Genomic DNA, 26,028 nt, shown 5'->3' on the forward strand with positions numbered 1-26,028 from the left:
TCAAGGATGATCAATGGAAACAGATACACCTGAGCTTAATTTCGAATCTCATAGCAAAGGGTCTGAATACTTATGTAAATAATGGAAGGCTTTCCACTAGATGATGGAACATTCAGCCACAAGAGCTTGAGTGAGGCCGGGCATTGATGTTGCGCTATTAGGCCTGGCTCGCAGTCGGTGTTCCAATTAATCCCAAAGGTGTTTGATGGGGTTGAGGTCAGGGCTCTGTCAAGTTCTTCCACACCGATCTCGACAAACCATTTCTGTATGGACCTCGCTTTGTGCACGGGACATTGTCATGCTGTAACAAGAAAGGGCCTTCCCCAAACTGTTGCCACAAAGCACAGAATTGTCTAGAAAGTCATTGAATGCTGTAGCATTAAGATTTCCCTTCATTGGAACTAAGGAGCCCGAACCATGAAAAACAGCCCCAGACCATTATTCCTCCTCCACCAAACTTTACAGTTGGCTCTATGCATTGGGGCAGGTAGCGTTCTCCTGGCATCCGCCAAACCCAGATTCGCCATCGGACTGCCAGATGGTGAAGTGTGATTCATCACTCCAGAGAACGCATTTCCACTGCTCCAGAGTCCAATGGGGGCGAGCTTTACACCACTCCAGCCGACGCATGGTATTGCGCTTGGTGATCTTAGGCTTGTGTGCGACTGCTCAGCCATGGAAACCCATTTCATGAAGCTCCTGATGAACAGTTATTATGCTGATGTTGCTTCCAGAGGCATTTTGGAACTCGGTAGTGATTTTTATGCACAACGCGATTTAGCACTTGGTGGTCCTGTTCTGTGAGCTTGTGTGGCCTACCACTTCGCGGCTGAGCCGTTGTTGCTCCTAGACGTTTCCACTTGACAATGACAGCACACAATAACAACACAAAATGTGACAAACTGACTTGTTGGAAAGGTGGCATCCTATGACGGTGCCACATTGAAAGTCACTGAGCTCTTCAGTAAGTCCATTATACTGCCAATGTTTGTCTATGGAGATCACATGGCTGTGTGCTCGATTTTATACACCTGTCAGCAATGGGTGAGGCTGAAATAAGTGAATCCACTAATTTGAAGGGGTGTCCACATACTTTTGTATATATAGTGTATTTCTGATTATACAAACCACGGATACATTATCTGTACTTCCCTATCAAATGAACTGATCTCCCTCTCCTTAGAATAAGAATCCCTGTGGTATTAATCCCATTGACTCACTAGACAGTCAACTAGTGCGCTCTCCAAACTCGCAATTTCAGAGCGCTTTTGTTTCCACATTCTAAATGTTTGTTAATGTTTCCCCATGATAAACTAGCCTACATTTCTGTTAAATCTGTATTCCATGTGAATTTACAATAATCACTAGTGTTACATTTAATTTGTTAACGTTTATAGCAGCATTGTAGAAATGTTGTTTCATTTTGGTACAATATTGTTGCATTTCACTTTCCATTTCCAATCCTGTGAGTGGGCACAATGTTTCAAGTCCACATACACATTTGCAAGACTCATGAGGTAGAAGATCATTCTATAAAATTACTAATATACGATTGAATTAATGATTTTGGATTATGCATTTTATATTGAATACCAGTTAAGGGCCTAAAACAATACAAACTCCTGTTTTGGGGCTATTTTTCCAGATGAATCTTTCTTATTGTGAGGGGAGGCTGACGAGAGCCTGATACCCCGACCTGAGTCTGAATGGAATGGGCAAATTTGCCTGCTCCAAGCCATTTTCTTTTCATGAAGAAGTTATTTGATACATTTGTAAACATACACTTTTTATAATTGTGTATATATTGTCAATTTAATGTCTGGGCCACCATCGTCAACTGTGGACCTAAATAAAAGCACAACTTGTGCACGTGATTCTGTTACCTCCTGCATCATGTCTTCCCTTACGACTGCTATAAGGATCCTATTTTACAACCCCCAGACTCTCTGGCATCACAGTTCATCCTATCAGGTTTGAAGGTAAGACCCAGATGAAGACTATGTCGCAGTAACAATATTTATTACGGCAACAGGGCAGGCAAATGACAGGCCAAGGCAGGCAGGGGTCTATAACCAGAGTAGTGGGGGAAAGGTACAGGACGGCAGGCAGGGGTCTATAACCAGAGTAGTGGGGGAAAGGTACAGGACGGCAGGCAGGCTCAGGGTCAGGGGCAGGGGCAGGCAGAGTGGTCCGGCAGGCAGAGTGGTCCGGCAGGCAGAGTGGTCCGGCAGGCAGGCTCAGGGTCAGGACAGGCAGATGTCGGTAATCCAGAGGTGGGGCAAAGGTTCAGGCAGGCTCAGGGTCAGGGGCAGGGGCAGGCAGAGTGGTCCGGCAAGCAGGCTCAGAGATGGGATAGGCTGGGGTCAAAACCAGGAGGGCGAGAAAAAGAGAGACTGGGGAGAAGCTCCCTGGTACTAACCTATATCAATCCGTCCTATATTTAAGCAATAAGGCCTGGTATATGGTGTGGTATATGGCCAATATACCACAGCTAAGGGCTGTTCTAAACATGATGCAAGGTGGAGTGCCTGGATACAGCCCTTAGCCGTGGTATATGGCCAATATACCACAAACCCCCGAGGTGCCATATTGCTATTATAACCTGGTTACCAACGTAATTAGTAGGGCTGACCCCAATTAGTTAACTGCTCGATTGTTTGGTGCACGTTTTTTGTTGTCAAGCAGTCGCAATATATGTAAAAAAAAAAATGTATTGCACACGAGACACCTGTCTTATTCGTGTCCATCTCAGTGAACTAATCCATTGCGGAGGCTGAGACTGATCCATAGTGGAGGCCGCGGGGATGGCACAGTCCAAGAAGAAGGGGAGTGTGGCTGCACAATGCATATCTCTCTCCAGAATGAACTCTCTCCCGCTAATTTGTGCACATTCATTGTTTCATAACTTCATTTTGTGAATTGTTTGCCTTGATTGTTGGTGTCTATCAATTCCCCATTGCATATATCACCAGTAGTAGCCTACATTTATTATGAATTACCATCATTTCTAATCTATAATGTTTGTTTGGCTATGGTTATTTCTGTTAATGCATTCAGTATATTATTCTTCCAGTCTTTTACCGTTCTCATTGTCAGAGTGGACACTTGTTTGCAGAGCCTACAACCTATGCTACATTTGTGAGAAACAAGTTTGTTTAATTTCATTCCATTAAAGATTTTTCAATTTAGTCATTGTCTTTTATTTGGAGTGCTTCTGTCAATGTTGTGTAAGGATACGCACCTGACTACGCATCTGATTACGAATTAGACCTATAGGCTACCTGGCCTGTACGCAAATGTAAGCATATAAGTGTGCCCATTTGGGGAACTGATAGTATTTCTGATTGGCTTAAAGCACCACCACTAATGAGCTGTGGAGCTTCTCAATGTAATGTTTTCTTCACCTCAAACAGCAAGCAAACAACGTCTGTTCCATCCACTGAGAATGACAATAGTTCCTCATTGAATTTGAAAACCTTTCCAGCCCTCTCCCTTTCGATAACCACTCAGCGTGAAAGGGAACAATGTCATGCTCTGATCCAGTGGAATAAAATAGGTCTACCTGATGAGCTCTTATTCCTTGCGTAAAATAGCCTCCAGCTGTATCTGTCCCGACCTCACTGGAGCAGGAAACTGAGGGCCCTAAATATTTTACATAATGTTGCAAGTTTGCTAAAGCAAGCCTTGGGTGGGTCCAAGTGAAACAGTGTTTGATTTTCGGTGCAGACAAGCCATGCTTAGCGAATGTGATTTATAGGATATTGATTTTTATCAGGATATTTTCTACTTGCAGGCTGCAATGTTTTTATATGTTGGCTTTCTATGCAATTGTTACATAGTTGACAATGGCAATATAAGTTACTTTTTAGGTTTGTATCATTTTTATTTAGATTTGGATAGAATTTTGATTAACCACATGACAATGATTTTGAGTTACGAAGGCGTTATTATAAATTAAATGAAACTGTTACACGTAAGTGTGCATATGAAAACCATAACTGGCAGGCAGATCGGTAGAAAGGGTAAGATAAATTGGCGTTGCACAACTTCAGGAGAGTAATAGCAGAATCAGCGAAAGCCAGCAAGAGCGGAAGGAGGAATGTCGGCCAGGTTTTTTCTCTTCTGGTTATTTACATTTTACATTTAAGTCATTTAGCAGACGCTCTTATCCAGAGCGACTTACAAATTGGTGCATTGATCTCTGGCTCCCTCTTGAGTAATGTGTGTCTTATTTCATCAAACAGACAAGCATATATTTGATTTTATTAAAACACAAAGGGTGTGTCTATATAAGGAAAAATACACTTTTAAACATTTTGACCAATCACTTTGGGTAAACCAATATTTTTTTTTAGTCGGGGACAGTCCTAGTAATTAGAGCAGTAAAAAAAAATAATTGTCATACTACTGGTACTATATATGGTCTGATATACCACAGCTTTTAGCCAATCAGCATTCAGGGCTCGAACCACCCGGTTTATAATTACCTTCAATGTGGTGGCAGGTAGCCTAGTGGTTAGAGCCTTGGGCCAGTAACCAAAAGGTTGCTAGATCGAATCCCCGAGCTGACAAGGTACAAATATTTTGTTCTGCCCCTGAACAAGGCAGTTAACCCACTGTTCCTAGGCCGTCATTGTAAATAATAATTTGTTCTTAACTGAATTGCGTAGTTAAATAAAAATATTGGAACTCTATCCAGGCTTGAGTTCAATTCCATTTTAATTTGAGTCAATTCAGAAAATAAACCCAATTCCCCCCCAAAAAACTATTCAGTGTACTACCTAAATTGGAATTTCAATGGAAGTGACCTCAGCCCTGAGTGCATCTGCCCTCCTTCTCCTACAGGAATCCCCATACGTGATGCTGAAGAAGAACCATGATCAGCTGTCAGGGAACGATAAGTACGAGGGTTACATCGTGGAGCTAGCGGCTGAGATCGCCAAGCACGTTGGATACCACTATAAACTGAAGGTGGTCACAGATGGGAAGTATGGAGCCAGAGACTCCGAGACCAAGATGTGGAACGGCATGGTTGGAGAGCTGGTGTACGGGGTGAGTGCTCATAAGGTGGTTATTAGAGCTTATAAGAGGGTTAGTAAGTGCTCATAACATTTATGGAGGTGGTTAACATTCATATTTGTCACATTCTATTTTTATGACGATGACACCGCACAATATTTCTTTCTGACACTATAATGTTCTCTATGATACCATCTGCAAAACATGTTAGTCCTTTTTAAAGAAATATTATTTTTTTCACAGGAAATTAGTTTCCAACAATCAACAATTTATATAGCTTAGGATACAGTGGACACACTCTCACACCCTCACTCTCTCTCTCTTTCTCTTTATTTCTTTCTTTCTTTCGTTCGTTCTTTCTTTCTTTCTTTCTTTCTTTCTTTCTCTCTCTCTCTCTCTCTCTCTCTCTCTCTCTCTCTCTCTCTCTCTCTCTCTCTCTCTCTCTCTCTCTCTCTATCTCTCTCTCTCTCTCTCTCTCTCTCTCTCGCTCTCTCTTTCCCTGCTCTTTCTCTCTCTCTCTCTCTCTCTCTCTCGCTCTCTCGCTTTCTATCTCTGTCTTTCTCTCTCTTTCTATCTCTCTCTCTCTTTCTCTCTCTTTCTATCTCTCTCTCTCTCTCTCCCTACCTCTCTAACATGTCTCTCTTTCTCTCCCTACCTCTCGAACACGTCTCCCTCCCTCCCTCCCTTCATACATGTCTCTCTTTCCCTCTCCCGCCCTCCCTCCTTCCCTACCTCTCTCTTTTGCATCCCTCCTTCCCTCTCTACGTCTTTGTCGCCCTCCCTCCCTCCTTCCCTTACTTTCTCTATCCTTATGTTCCCCCTACTCACCCCTTCTCTCCTCCAGAAAGCAGACGTGGCGGTAGCCCCGCTGACCATCACCCTGGTCCGAGAAGAGGTGATCGACTTCTCCAAGCCCTTCATGTCTCTGGGCATCTCCATCATGATCAAGAAGCCCACCAAGTCTAAACCAGGTGTCTTCTCCTTCCTGGACCCGCTGGCCTATGAGATCTGGATGTGTATCGTGTTTGCCTACATCGGTGTGAGCGTGGTCCTGTTCCTGGTGAGCCGCTTCAGCCCCTATGAGTGGCACGCAGAGGACTATGAGGAGGGGGCCGACCCCCAGACCCCTACCCAGCCGACGGGGCCCGGTTGTGCTGGGCTACAGTCGGGGCAGAGCCCTGGTCAGCAAGGCCAGAACCAGCAGAATCAGGAACAGACCAACGAGTTTGGCATCTTCAACTCTCTCTGGTTCTCCCTGGGAGCCTTCATGCAGCAGGGATGTGACATCTCACCCAGGTAGGAAACCCACTTAGAAATACAATGGGTAGATCTGATGTAGAAATACAATGGGTAGATCTGATGTAGAAAAACAATGGGTAGTTCTGATGTAGAAAAACAATGGGGCGCTCAAAGTGATTTGACTAGTGCGGATAAAATGCCAGGGCTGTGTCCCAGTCTGCCCCTGCAAGCTCCAGTCTATTATTGTATTGACATTTGTTGGTTCTCCCCAATTCAGTAGGGTTTTCTTGGTACCACTTTTACATGTTGTCTTAGAGAACTTTTAGATTACATGGAGTGAGATAAAACAGTGAGACTGACAGAGCATCATCCCAGGGAGTTGACAGGGTTGACAGGGTGGTCATAGTACTGTACTACTGTTGAAAAGGTTGCTTATGTTTTGTGATAAACACTCTTTGTTTGTCGTCAACTTTTAGGGTTTGTTATTGTTGTTGTGTAATAGTTAAAAAAGTGTGTTTTATATTTGACCCTCATTTAAACCAGGAAGCGCCATAAAGACTATTTTCATAGAGACCTGTGTGTGTGTGTGTGTGTGTGTGTGTGTGTGTGTGTGTGTGTGTGTGTGTGTGTGTGTGTGTGTGTGTGTGTGTGTGTGTGTGTGTGTGTGTGTGTGTGTGTGTGTGTGTCTGTGTGTCTGTGTCTGTGTCTGTGTCTGTGTCTGTGTGTGTGTGTGTGTCCCAATATACTCCCCACCCAGGGAGTCCCTCTGTCTGTCCGTCAGTCAGATAAAACAGGACTAAAGAAGTTCTCTTCTTTCATGATCAATGTCTTCACAGAACACTTTACACTAAGTCAGCTGTCATTGAATACGTAACACCAGTCCCAAACAGAGACGCTTCCGTAGTCCTACTCTTTCAGTTACACTAGTTGTACGTTACACATTTACAGTGGGGCAGAAGTACTAAAATACTTCAAAAACGATGAACTCATGAAGATGTGAAGTTATTATACCCTGCCTTCAGAAGAATTCACACCCCTTGACGTTGTCCACATTTAGTTTTGTTTAAAATTGATAAAATTGCGATTTTTTTAATAACTGACCTACACAGAATAACCCATAATTTCAAAAAAATATTCTCTAAATGTTAACAAATGGATTAAAAAGGAAAAGCTGAAATGTCTTGAGTCAATAAGTTCAGGAGTAAAAAATGGCTTAACAAGTCATGGACTGTGTGTTTAACATGATTTCTGAATGACTACCTCATCTCTGTACCCCACACATACAATTATCTGTAAGGTCCCTCAGTCAATCAGTGAATTTCAAACACAGATACAACGACAAAGACCAGGGAGGTTTTCCAATGCCTCTCAAAGAAGGGCACCTATTGGGTAGATGGGATGGGGGGTGAGGGGAGGCAGACATTAAATATACATTTTGAGCATGGTGAAATGATTAATTACATTGGATGGTGTGTCAATACACCCAGTCACTACAAAGATACTGGCGTCCTCCTTACTCAGTTTCCGGAGAGGGAGGAAACTGCTCAGCGATTTCATCATGAGGCCAATGGGGATTTTAAAACAGTTACATGGCTGTGATAGGAGAAAACCCAGGATGGACCAACAACATTGTAGTTACTCCACAGTACTAACCTATAATTGACGGAGTGAAAAGAAGTATCCCGTTTCAAGGTAAGACCCAGATGCAGACCACATCGAATTAACAACATGTTCTACTCATTATTCCTTGTTAATAAAGCAAACATGTTTGCTTTCATTTGATTGAAATAATACAACTGGGCAGTTTTTCAGGATAAAAAGTAAACAGAATGGAGCTTAGCACAGGCAAAATCCTAGATGAAAACCTGCTTCAGTCTGCTTTCCACCAGACACTGGGAGATGAATTCACCTTTTAGCAGGATAATAACCTAAAACACCAAAGGCAAAATCTACACTGGAGTTCCTTACGAAGAAAACAGTGAATGTTCCTGTTTTGACTTAAATCTGCTTGAAAATCTATGGCAAGACATGAAAATTGTGTTCTAGCAAGGAAGAATTTTGAAAAGAATAATGGGCAAGTGTTGTACAATCCGGGTGTGAAAAGCTCTTAGAGACTACGTCAGAAAGACTCACAGCTGTAATCACTGTCAAAGGAAATTCTAACATGTATTGACTCAGGGGGTTGAATACTTATCTAATCAAGATATATTAGTTTTATTTTTCATAAATCATTTACAAATGTTATAATAAAGGACAATTGAATCCATTTTGATCCCACTTTGTAACACAACATTTTGAAAAGGTCAAGGGAAGTGAATACTTTCTGAAGGCAATGTAGTGCTCTTTATTAACGTAGCTGGGTCCGAGATCTGTTAGCTTTAGCTAACTCCAATGTCTATGACAGTCATACTATGAACACTGCAGAGAGGAGTTAGCTTAAACAGATAGCACCAGCGAAAGAAAACACATTCACCAGGAAGGCTGGACCTATGGCCTAAACTCTGTCCACACTTAAGTGAACTACGCTGAAGGATGGGTAGGTCAATAGTGTGTCTTAAACAGTGTCACTAGCTCTGTCCAGCTCCAACCGGAGTGAGAGCTCTGATGAACTGTGCCACCGTCGTTTCCGCTCTCTAAAGGTCACCAATTAAGAATCTCATTAAAGTGTCTCAAATTAGAGACACAAAGAGGTTGGTTCTCTCTCTCAGGGACAATAGGGGGGGGCTTCTGAGAGGAGGGGAGAAGAAGGTAGAGGACAGGAGAGGAGAGGAGGGGAGGCGAGAAGAAGGTAGAGGACAGGAGAGGAGAGGAGGAGAGGAGAGGAGGGGAGAAGAAGGTAGAGGACAGGAGAGGAGAGGAGGAGAGAAGAAGGTAGAGGACAGGAGAGGAGAGGAGGAGGAGGAGAGAAGAAGGTAGAGGACAGAAGAAGAGAGGAGAGGAGGAGAAGGAGGAGAGGAGATGAGAGGAGGAGGAGGAGGAGAGGAGGGGAGAAGAAGGTAGAGGACAGAAGAGGAGAGGGGAGGAGGAGAAAGAGGAGAAGGAGGAGAGGAGATGAGAGGAGGAGAGGAGGGGAGAAGAAGGTAGAGGACAGAAGAGGAGAGGAGAGGAGGAGAAAGAGGAGGAGAGGAGATGAGAAGGTAGAGGACAGAAGAGGAGAGGAGAGGAGGAGAAAGAGGAGAAGGAGGAGAGGAAATGAGAGGAGGAGGAGGAGAGGAGGAGAGAAGAAGGTAGAGGACAGAAGAGGAGAGGAGAAAGAGGAGAAGGAGGAGAGGAGATGAGAGGAGGAGAGAAGAGGGGAGAGGGCAAGAGAGGAGGGGAGGAGAGGAGGACATAATGAGAAGGGAGAGGAGAGGACTTTAACCACCACCAGTCTCTTCCAAGGCATTGACTGACTCACTGGACCAATGGAGAGAGATTGTGATTGTAAGAGCCTTGCAGTATGGGTACTATATCCGATAAATCAAAGGCCTCTTTTGGATCTCTTCTGTCCCTTCGTTGTCTTCTGTCCCTTCTGTTAAGCTAGCATAGTAAACACACACACAGATGTACAGAATGTCTGCTAAGCTAGCAGAGTAAACACACACAGAGATGTACAGAATGTCTGCTAAGCTAGCAGAGTAAACACACACACAGATGTACAGAATGTCTGCTAAGCTAGCATAGTAAACACACACACAGATCTACAGAATGTCTGCTAAGCTAGCATAGTAAACACACGCACAGATGTACAGAATGTCTGCTAAGCTAGCATAGTAAACACACACACAGATGTACAGAATGTCTGCTAAGCTAGCATAGTAAACACACACACAGATGTACAGAATGTCTGCTAAGCTAGCATAGTAAACACACACACAGATGTACAGAATGTCTGCTAAGCTAGCATAGTAAACACACGCACAGATGTACAGAATGTCTGCTAAGCTAGCAGAGTAAACACATACACAGGTGTACAGAATGTCTGCTAAGCTAGCAGAGTAAACACACACACACAGACGTACAGAATGTCTGCTAAGCTAGCAGAATAAACACACACACAGATGTACAGAATGTCTGCTAAGCTAGCATAGTAAACACACACACAGACGTACAGAATGTCTGCTAAGCTAGCAGAATAAACACACACACAGACGTACAGAATGTCTGCTAAGCTAGCATAGTAAACACACACACAGACGTACAGAATGTCTGCTAAGCCAGCAGAGTAAACACACACACACAGACGTACAGAATGTCTGCTAAGCTAGCAGAGTAAACACACACACAGATGTACAGAATGTCTGCTAAGCTAGCATAGTAAACACACACACAGACGTACAGAATGTCTGCTAAGCTAGCATAGTAAACACACACACAGACGTACAGAATGTCTGCTAAGCCAGCAGAGTAAACACACACACACAGACGTACAGAATGTCTGCTAAGCTAGCAGAGTAAACACACACACAGATGTACAGAATGTCTGCTAAGCTAGCATAGTAAACACACACACAGATGTACAGAATGTCTGCTAAGCTAGCAGAGTAAACACACACACACAGACGTACAGAATGTCTGCTAAGCTAGCATAGTAAACACACACACAGACGTACAGAATGTCTGCTAAGCTAGCATAGTAAACACACACACAGACGTACAGAATGTCTGCTAAGCTAGCAGAGTAAACACACACACAGAGACGTACAGAATGTCTGCTAAGCTAGCAGAGTAAACACACACACAGACGTACAGAATGTCTGCTAAGCTAGCAGAGTAAACACACACACACAGACGTACAGAATGTCTGCTAAGCTAGCAGAGTAAACACACACACACAGACGTACAGAATGTCTGCTAAGCTAGCAGAGTAAACACACACACAGATGTACAGAATGTCTGCTAAGCTAACAGAATAAACACACACACACACACAGACGTACAGAATGTCTGCTAAGCTAGCAGAGTAAACACACACACAGACGTACAGAATGTCTGCTAAGCTAGCAGAGTAAACACACACACAGACGTACAGAATGTCTGCTAAGCTAGCATAGTAAACACACACACACAGACGTACAGAATGTCTGCTAAGCTAGCAGAATAAACACACACACAGAGACGTACAGAATGTGCTGCTCTCACAGTGTAACAGAACACACCACTCCAATAAATATTGATCTCCTAGTACGTCCAATGTAGGAGAATGTCATCCTTCTAGACAGAGAACTATGTATTATCTCGTAGATTTCTCTCTCTCTCTCTCTCTCTCTCTCTCTCTCTCTCTCTCTCTCTCTCTCTCTCTCTCTCTCTCTCTCTCTCTCTCTCTCTCTCTCTCAATCTCTCTCTCTCTCTCTCTCTCTCTCTCTCTCTCTCTCTCTCTCTCTCTCTCTCTCTCCCTCTCTGGGGTCTACAGGAGCGATATAGTACATTAATGTATATAATCTACAGTACTCATCGTTCCCAGATGAGCTGGCCCCGTTACTTCATGTCTGGGCATAGGGGACTCTCTAGAGAGGGTGGCCTTCACCAAACTCAACTGTTATGTGTCCATAGCTCCATGTGAATGCAGTCTTCTCTTGATGAGCCACAGTCAGTGTGTGCTGCGTTAGTTGAATCATTCCTCGCTGGGCTGAAACAATAAATCTGGTTTTCCCTAATGGAAATGTTTTAAAAATGCTTATTCTTTGTTTTTGACTTGTGTTGTCTGTTTTTATTTGGTCACTCATTAGAACAGAATGTTAGTTTTACATCTGTGTGGAGACGAGATAGAGATAGTGTTGCTTTTAGTTGCCTGTCGTCTTCCACTCAGGCCTTTTAATCAGAGACGAGTTTACAAAAGACTTTACCAGCGTTCAGCCGTTATTAATCAGCGCTGTCCGTTTCATTCCCAGACGCTGTCGTCTGAAGAGGTACAGGAGTCCCAAATGGCTCCCTATAACCTATACAGTGCACATACTTTGACCAGGACCTATAGTAGTGCATCATATAGGGACTATGGAGCCAGTTGGGATGCATCCCTGCCTTTGTCTGTTCCTTAATGCATTCTGATTGGCTGGCTCTAAAGGTATGTCTGCCTGGAGCTCTGTAGAGACAGGGCTGTGTGTGTATGTGTGTGTGTGTGTGTGTGTGTGTGTGTGTGTGTGTGTGTGTGTGTGTGTGTGTGTGTGTGTGTGTGTGTGTGTGTGTGTGTGTGTGTGTGTGTGTGTGTGTGTGTGTGTGTGTGTGTGTGTGTGTGTGTGTGTGTTTGGGGGGGGGGGGGGGGGGAATCTCTCCTACAGTGCCTGCCTGTGTGTGTGATCTCCTCTCTCTCTCTCTCTCTCTCTGCTATTTATTCTCTCTAAATCCTTTGTTTACTGTGGGCTTTCTAAATGTCACTCCTGTCAGTCAGAGCTCCTAAATCCTCCCATCCATGACATTCCTCCTCTCCTCTCCTCTCCTCTCCTCTCCTCTCCTCTCCTCTCCTCTCCTCTCCTCTCTTCTCCTCTCCGCTCCTCTCCTCTCTGTGTATCTCTGTAGACAGGTGAGCTAGAGAAGCAGGGATCTGCCCCCTTACAGCCCCCTTCTAGCCCCTCTACTCAATTCAATTCAAGGGGCTTTATTGGCTTGGGAAACATGTGTTAACATTGCCAAAGAAAGTGAGGTAGATAATTTTCAAAAGTGAAATAAACAATAAAAATGAACAGTAAACATTACACATACAGAAGTTTCAAAAATATAAAGACATTACAAATGTCATATTAAATATATACAGTGTTGTAACAATGTACAAATGGTTAAAGTACACAAGGGAAAATAAATAAGCATAAATATGGGTTGTATTTACAAGGGTGTTTGTTCTTCACTGGTTGCCCTTTTCTTGTGGCAACAGGTCACAAATCTTGCTGCTGTGATGGCACACTGTGGAATTTCTCCAAGTAGATATGGGAGTTTATCAAAATTAGATTTGTTTTCGAATTCTTTGTGGATCTGTGTAATCTGAGGGAAATATGTCTCTCTAATATGGTCATACATTGGGCAGGAGGTTAGGAAGTGCAGCTCAGTTTCCACCTCATTTGTGGGCAGTGAGCACATAGCCTGTCTTCTCTTGAGAGCCATGTCTGCCTACGGCGGCCTTTCTCAATGGCAAGGCTATGCTCACTGAGTCTGTACATAGTCAAAGCTTTCCTTAAGTTTGGGTCAGTCACAGTGGTCAGGTATTCTGCCACTGTGTACTCTCTGTTTAGGTCCAAATAGCATTCTAGTTTGCTCGTTTTTTTTGTTAATTCTTTCCAATGTGTCAAGTAATTATCTTTTTGTTTTCTCATGATTTGGTTGGGTCTAATTGTGCTGATGTCCTGGGGCTCTGTGGGGTGTGTTTGTGTTTGTGAACAGAGCCCCAGGACCAGCTTGCTTAGGGGACTCTTCTCCAGGTTCATCTCTCTGTAGGTGATGGCTTTGTTATGGAAGTTTTGGGAATCGCTTCCTTTTAGGTGGTTGTAGAATTTAACGGCTCTTTTCTGGATTTTGATCATTAGTGGGTATCTGCCTAATTCTGCTCTGCATGCATTATTTGGTGTTCTACGTTGTACACGGAGGATATTTTTGCAGAATTCTGCATGCAGAGTCTCAATTTGGTGTTTGTCCCATTTTGTGAAGTCTTGGTTGGTGAGCGGACCCCAGACCTCACAACCATAAAGGGCAATGGGCTCTATGACTGATTCAAGTATGTTTTGTATTTTTACTCACTCTCTCCTCATATCCTCCAGCTGTGCCTGTCTCCCCACCTTGCCTGTCTCTCCTCTCTCTTTCCCCAAGCTCTCACACACACACACACGCATGCACACACTAACCACATAACACCAAGGTGTGATTCTCTAACAAACAAAGTCAATCAAAGCCAACTGGGTGTTTCCTCACTATTAGTGTGAGAACAACAGAAACTCCCTCTGCTCAGTGTGAGTGTTTCCCTGGGGGACTCGTCTCCTCTCCACACCTGCTTGGTCGGTCAGTAGCACCGCTAGCCTGAAACAAATCAACCCTGTCACTTACTAAGATACCTGCCACGCACGCACGCACGCACACACGCCCACGCACGCACACACGCGCGCGCACACACACACACACACACACACACACACACACACACACACACACACACACACACACACACACACACACACACACACACACACACACACACACACAGAGAGAGACACACACACACACTGATACACACACAGAGAGAGAGAGAGAGAGCGTTCACTGCCCGTCACAATCAACATTTCTCAGCCCACTGGTCAAAATTAATCCATAAGGAACAATGGATCCAGTCTAATAATTGTGATGTGTGTGTGCTCGTTTGTGTGTGTATATGAAAGCAAGCACAACCTTCCTCTAATCTCATGCCTGCTGAACTGATGATATCTGTTTCTCTCTCTCTCGTCAGAATTTCTCTCATACAGATCTGTCTCTTCCTATACATGTTCCTCTCAGCTGTTAGATCTCAATGATTGGAAATAGAAATGGTTTCTTCTCTCTCTGGTTTGTGTTGGTTTGTTTGTGCAAATGCTCTCTGTAGGTTCTGATGTGTATTCCTGACACTTGTTTTAAAGGAATTTGAATTTAGCTAGTTTTGTAGTACTTTGATTAGATATGAACATTCTCTACTGCTGAAGTCATCTCCACTACAGATATCAACAAGAACAATGGTGTCACGTTCCTGACCTGTTTTCCTTTGTTATGTATTTGTTTTAGTTGGTCAGGGCGTGAGTTGGGTGGGTTAGTCTATGTTTTCTATTTCTATGTGGGGTTTTGTGTTCGGCCTGGTATGATTCTCAATTAGAGACAGGTGTGTATCGTTTGTCTCTGATTGAGAGTCATACTAAGGCAGCCAGGGTTTCACTGGTGTTTTGTGGGTGTTTGTTTCCTGTGTTAGCGTTTGGGCCACACAGGACTGTTGCAGGTTAGTCACGTTTGTTGTTTTGTTAATTTGTAGTGTTTGTTGGTTTGCCATTAAAATCATGAATACCTCCTACTCCGCATCTTGGTCCGATCCATGCTCCTCCTCGTCTGAGGAGGAGAACGACATTGACAACCTTAACAAATGGAAACATCAACACATTATACTGCTGAAGTCATCTCCACTACAGATATCAACAAGAACAATGGAAACATCAACACATTATACTGCTGAAGTCATCTCCACTACAGATATCAACAAGAACAATGGAAACATCAACACATTATACTGCTGAAGTCATCTCCACTACAGATATCAACAAGAACAATGGAAACATCAACACATTATACTGCTGAAGTCATCTCCACTACAGATATCAACAAGAACAATGGAAACATCAACACATTATACTGCTGAAGTCATCTCCACTACAGATATCAACAAGAACAATGGAAACATCAACACATTATACTGCTGAAGTCATCTCCACTACAGATATCAACAAGAACAATGGAAACATCAACACATTATACTGCTGAAGTCATCTCCACTACAGATATCAACAAGAACAATGGAAACATCAACACATTATACTGCTGAAGTCATCTCCACTACAGATATCAACAAGAACAATGGAAACATCAACACATTATACTGCTGAAGTCATCTCCACTACAGATATCAACAAGAACAATGGAAACATCAACACATTATTCTGCTGAAGTCATCTCCACTACAGATATCAACAAGAACAATGGAAACATCAACACATTATACTGCTGAAGTCATCTCCACTACAGATATCAACAAGAACTATGGAAACTCAACACATTATACACTCCTAAAGTCTAGGGCAATCATGTGACATAGCAAGATTGTATCCTTAAGCAATAAGGCCCGGGGGGGTGTGGTATATGGCCAATATATCAGGGTTGTTCTTAGGCACAACTCACCACGGAGTGCTAGGACACAGCCCTTAGCCGTGGTATATTGGCCATATATCGCAAAGCCCCGAGGTGCATTATTGCTATTATAAACTGGTTACCAATGTAATTAGAGCTGTAAAAATACATGTTTTGTCATACCCATTGTATATGGTCTGACATACCACGGCTTTCAACCAATCAGCATTCAGGGCTCAAACAACCTTGTTTTTAATGTATTTTAAGCCTTATCCAGAGATGTGAATTACACCAACAAGAAAGCAATTGTCTGAGGATGTTGCTGGGCTAAGGATGGTGCTGGACTGAGGATGGTGCTGGGCTGAGGATGGTGCTGGACTGAGGATGGTGCTGGACTGAGGATGGTGCTGGACTGAGGATGTTGCTGGACTGAGGATGGTGCTGGACTGAGGATGGTGCTGGACTGAGGATGTTGCTGGACTGAGGATAGTGCTGGACTGAGGATGGTGCTGGACTGAGGATAGTGCTGGACTGAGGATGGTGCTGGACTGAGGATGGTGCTGGACTGAGGATGTTGCTGGACTGAGGATGTTGCTGGACTGAGGATGGTGCTGGACTGAGGATGTTGCTGGACTGAGGATGGTGCTGAACTGAGGATGTTGCTGGGCTGAGGATGGTGCTGGACTGAGGATGTTGCTGGACTGAGGATGGTGCTGGACTGAGGATGTTGCTGGGCTGAGGATGGTGCTGGACTGAGGATGGTGCTGGACTGAGGATAGTGCTGGACTGAGGATGGTGCTGGACTGAGGATGGTGCTGAACTGAGGATGGTGCTGAACTGAGGATGGTGCTGGACTGGGAATGGTGCTGGACCATCTGACACAAAGAAAAGGGAACAGTGATGAAATATGTAATATAAGCGTAATCCCCAATGAGAGGGCCAAAGACATGAACTAGTAATGCTGCACACTCCAGGAAAGGTTCAAATCTCACCTTTCAGGTAAAGATAGTTATACATTGCTGAGGTGGAGCCACTTTTGAATGGTACACAGTACATATATGAAATCTTTTATATGGTGTATTTCCTATTCAACAAAACTGTGTGAATAAGTGTGAATAAGGTTTGAAATTACTTATATGCTTTGTAAATAGAGTATAATCAAATTCTACATTTACTAAGTATAAGTTTTCACCTTCCTTATGAATGTAATGTGCATATTTTCTAAAGGTCTCTCTTGATCAAAACATCTGCCCCCACCGCTGTGAACGACACACAAAGCCGTAGCGCGACTTCCTGAACTCGTTAGGAACTCATCTCATATTAATCGTATCCGTCTATGACAATCAGAAATAGTTTTTTGTTTAAAATCTGTGAATTATTTTGCCGTCTATAAATCGATCTCTGAATGTACTAGAGTGACAAAACCACGCTATCTTGCTAGAACCACAAACAAGTTGCTACACCCGCAATAATATCTGCTAAACCTGTATGTGACCAATAACATTTGATTTGATTTATAGCAGTGCTTTAGAGAAGAGACAGCCAGTGTTATAGCAGTGATTTAGATGATTTAGAGAAGAGACAGCCAGTGTTTTAGCAGTGATTTAGATGATTTAGAGAAGAGACAGCCAGTGTTTTAGCAGTGCCTTAGAGAAGAGACAGCCAGTGTTTTAGCAGTGCCTTAGAGAAGAGACAGCCACTGTTATAGCAGTGCTTTAGAGAAGAGACAGCCAGTGTTTTAGCAGTGATTTAGATGATTTAGAGAAGAGACAGCCAGTGTTTTAGCAGTGCCTTAGAGAAGAGACAGCCAGTGTTATAGCAGTGATTTAGAGAAGAGACAGCTAGTGTTATAGCAGTGCTTTAGAGAAGAGACAGCCAGTGTTATAGCAGTGATTTAGAGAAGAGACAGCTAGTGTTTTAGCAGTGATTTAGATGATTTAGAGAAGAGACAGCCAGTGTTATAGCAGTGCTTTAGAGAAGAGACAGCCAGTGTTATAACAGTGATTTAGAGAAGAGACAGCTAGTGTTATAGCAGTGCTTTAGAGAAGAGACAGCTAGTGTTATAACAGTGATTTAGAGAAGAGACAGCTAGTGTTATAACAGTGATTTAGAGAAGAGACAGCTAGTGTTATAGCAGTGCTTTAGAGAAGAGACAGCCAGTGTTATAGCAGTGCTTTAGAGAAGAGACAGCCAGTGTTATAACAGTGATTTAGAGAAGAGACAGCTAGTGTTATAACAGTGATTTAGAGAAGAGACGGCTAGTGTTATAACAGTGATTTAGAGAAGAGACAGCTAGTGTTATAACAGTGATTTAGAGAAGAGACAGCCAGTGTTATAACAGTGATTTAGAGAAGAGACAGCTAGTGTTATAACAGTGATTTAGAGAAGAGACAGCCAGTGTTATAGCAGTGCTTTAGAGAAGAGACAGCCAGTGTTATAACAGTAATTTAGAGAAGAGACAGCCAGTGTTATAGCAGTGATTTAGAGAAGAGACAGCCAGTGTTATAACAGTAATTTAGAGAAGAGACAGCCAGTGTTATAACAGTGATTTAGAGAAGAGACAGCTAGTGTTATAACAGTGCCTTAGAGAAGAGACAGCTAGTGTTATAACAGTGATTTAGAGAAGAGACAGCTAGTGTTATAGCAGTGCCTTAGAGAAGAGACAGCTAGTGTTATAGCAGTGCTTTAGAGAAGAGACAGCTAGTGTTATAACAGTGATTTAGAGAAGAGACAGCCAGTGTTATAACAGTGATTTAGAGAAGAGACAGCCAGTGTTATAACAGTGATTTAGAGAAGAGACAGCTAGTGTTATAACAGTAATTTAGAGAAGAGACAGCCAGTGTTATAGCAGTGCTTTAGAGAAGAGACAGCTAGTGTTATAACAGTGATTTAGAGAAGAGACAGCTAGTGTTATAGCAGTGCTTTAGAGAAGAGACAGCTAGTGTTATAACAGTGATTTAGAGAAGAGACAGCTAGTGTTATAACAGTGATTTAGAGAAGAGACAGCCAGTGTTATAGCAGTGCTTTAGAGAAGAGACAGCCAGTGTTATAGCAGTGATTTAGAGAAGAGACAGCCAGTGTTATAACAGTGCTTTAGAGAAGAGACAGCCTGTATTATAGCAGTGATTTAGATGATTTAGAGAAGAGACGGCCAGTGTTATAGCAGTGCTTTAGAGAAGAGACAGCCAGTGTTATAACAGTGATTTAGAGAAGAGACAGCTAGTGTTATAGCAGTGCTTTAGAGAAGAGACAGCTAGTGTTATAGCAGTGATTTAGAGAAGAGACAGCCAGTGTTATAGCAGTGATTTAGAGAAGAGACAGCTAGTGTTATAACAGTGATTTAGAGAAGAGACAGCTAGTGTTATAACAGTGATTTAGAGAAGAGACAGCTAGTGTTATAACAGTAATTTAGAGAAGAGACAGCCAGTGTTATAACAGTAATTTAGAGAAGAGACAGCCAGTGTTATAACAGTGATTTAGATGATTTAGAGAAGAGACAGCCAGTGTTATAACAGTGATTTAGAGAAGAGACAGCCAGTGTTATAGCAGTGCTTTAGAGAAGAGACAGCCAGTGTTATAACAGTGCTTTAGAGAAGAGACAGCCAGTGTTATAGCAGTGATTTAGAGAAGAGACAGCTAGTGTTATAACAGTAATTTAGAGAAGAGACAGCCAGTGTTATAGCAGTGCTTTAGAGAAGAGACAGCCAGTGTTATAACAGTAATTTAGAGAAGAGACAGCCAGTGTTATAGCAGTGCTTTAGAGAAGAGACAGCTAGTGTTATAGCAGTGCTTTAGAGAAGAGACAGCTAGTGTTATAGCAGTGCTTTAGAGAAGAGACAGCCAGTGTTATAACAGTGATTTAGAGAAGAGACAGCCAGTGTTATAACAGTGATTTAGAGAAGAGACAGCCAGTGTTATAGCAGTGATTTAGAGAAGAGACAGCCAGTGTTATAACAGTGCCTTAGAGAAGAGACAGCTAGTGTTATAGCAGTGCCTTAGAGAAGAGACAGCTAGTGTTATAACAGTGATTTAGAGAAGAGACAGCTAGTGTTATAACAGTGATTTAGAGAAGAGACAGCCAGTGTTATAACAGTGATTTAGAGAAGAGACAGCTAGTGTTATAACAGTGATTTAGAGAAGAGACAGCCAGTGTTATAACAGTGATTTAGAGAAGAGACAGCTAGTGTTATAACAGTGATTTAGAGAAGAGACAGCCAGTGTTATAACAGTGATTTAGAGAAGAGACAGCTAGTGTTATAACAGTGATTTAGAGAAGAGACAGCCAGTGTTATAACAGTGCCTTAGAGAAGAGACAGCTAGTGTTATAACAGTGATTTAGAGAAGAGACAGCTAGTGTTATAACAGTGATTTAGAGAAGAGACAGCCAGTGTTATAACAGTGATTTAGAGAAGAGACAGCTAGTGTTATAACAGTGATTTAGAGAAGAGACAGCCAGTGTTATAGCAGTGCTTTAGAGAAGAGACAGCTAGTGTTATAGCAGTGCTTTAGAGAAGAGACAGCTAGTGTTATAGCAGTGCTTTAGAGAAGAGACAGCTAGTGTTATAACAGTGATTTAGAGAAGAGACAGCCAGTGTTATAACAGTGCCTTAGAGAAGAGACAGCTAGTGTTATAGCAGTGCTTTAGAGAAGAGACAGCTAGTGTTATAGCAGTGATTTAGAGAAGAGACAGACAGTGTTATAACAGTGATTTAGAGAAGAGACAGCCAGTGTTATAACAGTGATTTAGAGAAGAGACAGCTAGTGTTATAACAGTGATTTAGAGAAGAGACAGCCAGTGTTATAACAGTGCCTTAGAGAAGAGACAGCTAGTGTTATAACAGTGATTTAGAGAAGAGACAGCTAGTGTTATAACAGTGATTTAGAGAAGAGACAGCCAGTGTTATAACAGTGATTTAGAGAAGAGACAGCCAGTGTTATAACAGTGATTTAGAGAAGAGACAGCCAGTGTTATAGCAGTGCTTTAGAGAAGAGACAGCCAGTGTTATAGCAGTGCTTTAGAGAAGAGACAGCCAGTGTTATAACAGTGATTTAGAGAAGAGACAGCTAGTGTTATAACAGTGATTTAGAGAAGAGACAGCTAGTGTTATAGCAGTGCTTTAGAGAAGAGACAGCTAGTGTTATAACAGTGATTTAGAGAAGAGACAGCTAGTGTTATAGCAGTGCTTTAGAGAAGAGACAGCCACTGTTATAGCAGTGCTTTAGAGAAGAGACAGCCAGTGTTATAACAGTGCTTTAGAGAAGAGACAGCTAGTGTTATAGCAGTGCTTTAGAGAAGAGACAGCTAGTGTTATAACAGTGATTTAGAGAAGAGACAGCTAGTGTTATAACAGTGATTTAGAGAAGAGACAGCCAGTGTTATAGCAGTGCTTTAGAGAAGAGACAGCCAGTGTTATAACAGTAATTTAGAGAAGAGACAGCTAGTGTTATAACAGTGATTTAGAGAAGAGACAGCTAGTGTTATAGCAGTGATTTAGAGAAGAGACAGCTAGTGTTATAACAGTGCTTTAGAGAAGAGACAGCCTGTATTATAGCAGTGATTTAGATGATTTAGAGAAGAGACAGCCAGTGTTATAGCAGTGCTTTAGAGAAGAGACAGCTAGTGTTATAACAGTAATTTAGAGAAGAGACAGCCAGTGTTATAGCAGTGCTTTAGAGAAGAGACAGCCAGTGTTATAACAGTGATTTAGAGAAGAGACAGCTAGTGTTATAACAGTAATTTAGAGAAGAGACAGCCTGTATTATAGCAGTGATTTAGATGATTTAGAGAAGAGACAGCCAGTGTTATAGCAGTGCTTTAGAGAAGAGACAGCTAGTGTTATAACAGTAATTTAGAGAAGAGACAGCCAGTGTTATAGCAGTGCTTTAGAGAAGAGACAGCCAGTGTTATAACAGTGATTTAGAGAAGAGACAGCTAGTGTTATAGCAGTGATTTAGAGAAGAGACAGCCAGTGTTATAGCAGTGCTTTAGAGAAGAGACAGCCAGTGTTATAACAGTGATTTAGAGAAGAGACAGCTAGTGTTATAGCAGTGATTTAGAGAAGAGACAGCCAGTGTTATAGCAGTGATTTAGAGAAGAGACAGCTAGTGTTATAACAGTGATTTAGAGAAGAGACAGCTAGTGTTATAACAGTGCTTTAGAGAAGAGACAGCTAGTGTTATAGCAGTGCTTTAGAGAAGAGACAGCCAGTGTTATAGCAGTGCTTTAGAGAAGAGACAGCCAGTGTTATAGCAGTAATTTAGAGAAGAGACAGCCAGTGTTATAACAGTGATTTAGAGAAGAGACAGCCAGTGTTATAACAGTAATTTAGAGAAGAGACAGCCAGTGTTATAACAGTGATTTAGAGAAGAGACAGCCAGTGTTATAACAGTGCTTTAGAGAAGAGACAGCCAGTGTTATAGCAGTGCTTTAGAGAAGAGACAGCCAGTGTTATAGCAGTGCTTTAGAGAAGAGACAGCCAGTGTTATAACAGTGCTTTAGAGAAGAGACAGCCAGTGTTATAGCAGTGCTTTAGAGAAGAGACAGCCAGTGTTATAGCAGTGATTTAGAGAAGAGACAGCCAGTGTTATAGCAGTGATTTAGAGAAGAGACAGCCAGTGTTATAACAGTGATTTAGAGAAGAGACAGCCAGTGTTATAGCAGTGATTTAGAGAAGAGACAGCCAGTGTTATAACAGTGATTTAGAGAAGAGACAGCCAGTGTTATAGCAGTGATTTAGAGAAGAGACAGCCAGTGTTATAGCAGTGATTTAGAGAAGAGACAGCCAGTGTTATAACAGTGATTTAGAGAAGAGACAGCTAGTGTTATAGCAGTGATTTAGAGAAGAGACAGCCAGTGTTATAGCAGTGCTTTAGAGAAGAGACAGCTAGTGTTATAGCAGTGATTTAGAGAAGAGACAGCCAGTGTTATAGCAGTAATTTAGAGAAGAGACAGCCAGTGTTATAACAGTGATTTAGAGAAGAGACAGCCAGTGTTATAACAGTGATTTAGAGAAGAGACAGCCAGTGTTATAACAGTGATTTAGAGAAGAGACAGCCAGTGTTATAGCAGTGATTTAGAGAAGAGACAGCCAGTGTTATAACAGTGATTTAGAGAAGAGACAGCTAGTGTTATAGCAGTGCCTTAGAGAAGAGACAGCCAGTGTTATAACAGTGATTTAGAGAAGAGACAGCTAGTGTTATAGCAGTGATTTAGAGAAGAGACAGCCAGTGTTATAACAGTGCCTTAGAGAAGAGACAGCCAGTGTTATAACAGTGATTTAGAGAAGAGACAGCCAGTGTTATAACAGTGCCTTAGAGAAGAGACAGCCAGTGTTATAGCAGTGCCTTAGAGAAGAGACAGCTAGTGTTATAACAGTGATTTAGAGAAGAGACAGCCAGTGTTATAACAGTGATTTAGAGAAGAGACAGCCAGTGTTATAACAGTGATTTAGAGAAGAGACAGCCAGTGTTATAGCAGTGATTTAGAGAAGAGACAGCTAGTGTTATAACAGTGCTTTAGAGAAGAGACAGCTAGTGTTATAACAGTGATTTAGAGAAGAGACAGATAGTGTTATAACAGTGATTTAGAGAAGAGACAGATAGTGTTATAACAGTGATTTAGAGAAGAGACAGATAGTGTTATAACAGTAATTTAGAGAAGAGACAGCCAGTGTTATAACAGTGATTTAGAGAAGAGACAGCTAGTGTTATAACAGTGATTTAGAGAAGAGACAGATAGTGTTATAACAGTGATTTAGAGAAGAGACAGCTAGTGTTATAACAGTGATTTAGAGAAGAGACAGCTAGTGTTATAGCAGTGATTTAGAGAAGAGACAGCTAGTGTTATAACAGTGCTTTAGAGAAGAGACAGCTAGTGTTATAGCAGTGCTTTAGAGAAGAGACAGCCACTGTTATAGCAGTGCTTTAGAGAAGAGACAGCTAGTGTTATAGCAGTGCTTTAGAGAAGAGACAGCCACTGTTATAGCAGTGCTTTAGAGAAGAGACAGCTAGTGTTATAACAGTGATTTAGAGAAGAGACAGCTAGTGTTATAACAGTGATTTAGAGAAGAGACAGATAGTGTTATAACAGTGATTTAGAGAAGAGACAGATAGTGTTATAACAGTGATTTAGAGAAGAGACAGATAGTGTTATAACAGTGATTTAGAGAAGAGACAGCTAGTGTTATAGCAGTGCTTTAGAGAAGAGACAGCCAGTGTTATAGCAGTGCTTTAGAGAAGAGACAGCCAGTGTTATAACAGTGATTTAGAGAAGAGACAGCTAGTGTTATAGCAGTGATTTAGAGAAGAGACAGCTAGTGTTATAACAGTGCTTTAGAGAAGAGACAGCTAGTGTTATAGCAGTGCTTTAGAGAAGAGACAGCCACTGTTATAGCAGTGCTTTAGAGAAGAGACAGCTAGTGTTATAACAGTGATTTAGAGAAGAGACAGCTAGTGTTATAGCAGTGATTTAGAGAAGAGACAGCTAGTGTTATAGCAGTGCTTTAGAGAAGAGACAGACAGTGTTTTAGCAGTGATTTAGAGAAGAGACAGCCAGTGTTATAGCAGTGCTTTAGAGAAGAGACAGCCAGTGTTATAACAGTGATTTAGAGAAGAGACAGCCAGTGTTATAACAGTGATTTAGAGAAGAGACAGCTAGTGTTATAACAGTGATTTAGAGAAGAGACAGCCAGTGTTATAACAGTGATTTAGAGAAGAGACAGCTAGTGTTATAACAGTGATTTAGAGAAGAGACAGCTAGTGTTATAACAGTGCTTTAGAGAAGAGACAGCTAGTGTTATAGCAGTGCTTTAGAGAAGAGACAGCTAGTGTTATAACAGTGCTTTAGAGAAGAGACAGCTAGTGTTATAGCAGTGCTTTAGAGAAGAGACAGCCAGTGTTATAACAGTGATTTAGAGAAGAGACAGCTAGTGTTATAACAGTGATTTAGAGAAGAGACAGCCAGTGTTATAGCAGTGCCTTAGAGAAGAGACAGCCAGTGTTATAGCAGTGCTTTAGAGAAGAGACAGCTAGTGTTATAACAGTGATTTAGAGAAGAGACAGCCAGTGTTATAGCAGTGATTTAGAGAAGAGACGGCCAGTGTTATAGCAGTGCTTTAGAGAAGAGACAGCCAGTGTTATAGCAGTGATTTAGAGAAGAGACAGCCAGTGTTATAACAGTGATTTAGAGAAGAGACAGCTAGTGTTATAGCAGTGCTTTAGAGAAGAGACAGCCAGTGTTATAGCAGTGATTTAGAGAAGAGACAGCCAGTGTTATAACAGTGCTTTAGAGAAGAGACAGCCAGTGTTATAGCAGTGCTTTAGAGAAGAGACAGCCAGTTTTATAGCAGTGATTTAGATGATTTAGAGAAGAGACAGCCAGTGTTATAACAGTGCTTTAGAGAAGAGACAGCCAGTGTTATAGCAGTGCTTTAGAGAAGAGACAGCCAGTGTTATAACAGTGATTTAGAGAAGAGACAGCCAGTGTTATAGCAGTGCTTTAGAGAAGAGACAGCCAGTGTTATAACAGTGCTTTAGAGAAGAGACAGCCAGTGTTATAGCAGTGCTTTAGAGAAGAGACAGCCAGTGTTATAACAGTAATTTAGAGAAGAGACAGCCAGTGTTATAACAGTGATTTAGAGAAGAGACAGCCAGTGTTATAGCAGTGCTTTAGAGAAGAGACAGCTAGTGTTATAGCAGTGATTTAGAGAAGAGACAGCCAGTGTTATAACAGTGATTTAGAGAAGAGACAGCCAGTGTTATAGCAGTGATTTAGAGAAGAGACAGCCAGTGTTATAGCAGTGCTTTAGAGAAGAGACAGCCAGTGTTATAACAGTGATTTAGAGAAGAGACAGCCAGTGTTATAACAGTGCTTTAGAGAAGAGACAGCCAGTTTTATAGCAGTGATTTAGATGATTTAGAGAAGAGACAGCCAGTGTTATAGCAGTGCTTTAG

The 26,028-nt window shown here is 42.1% G+C and overlaps 1 protein-coding gene across 7 annotated transcripts in view; it reads left to right on the forward strand.

Moving 5' to 3' along the window:
• LOC129858394 (glutamate receptor 1-like) overlaps positions 1-26,028 on the forward strand; it is a 186,670-nt gene that overhangs the window by 117,831 nt on the left and 42,811 nt on the right. For all 7 annotated transcript variants that reach the window (XM_055927576.1, XM_055927577.1, XM_055927579.1 and 4 more), the window contains exons 10-11: positions 4,846-5,052; positions 5,864-6,315. In XM_055927576.1, the coding sequence (XP_055783551.1) occupies positions 4,846-5,052; positions 5,864-6,315 (659 nt within the window). The remainder of the gene's footprint in view (positions 1-4,845; positions 5,053-5,863; positions 6,316-26,028) is intronic.

Source organism: Salvelinus fontinalis, chromosome 6, assembly GCF_029448725.1.
Source record: "Salvelinus fontinalis isolate EN_2023a chromosome 6, ASM2944872v1, whole genome shotgun sequence".
Lineage (NCBI taxonomy): Eukaryota > Metazoa > Chordata > Actinopteri > Salmoniformes > Salmonidae > Salvelinus > Salvelinus fontinalis.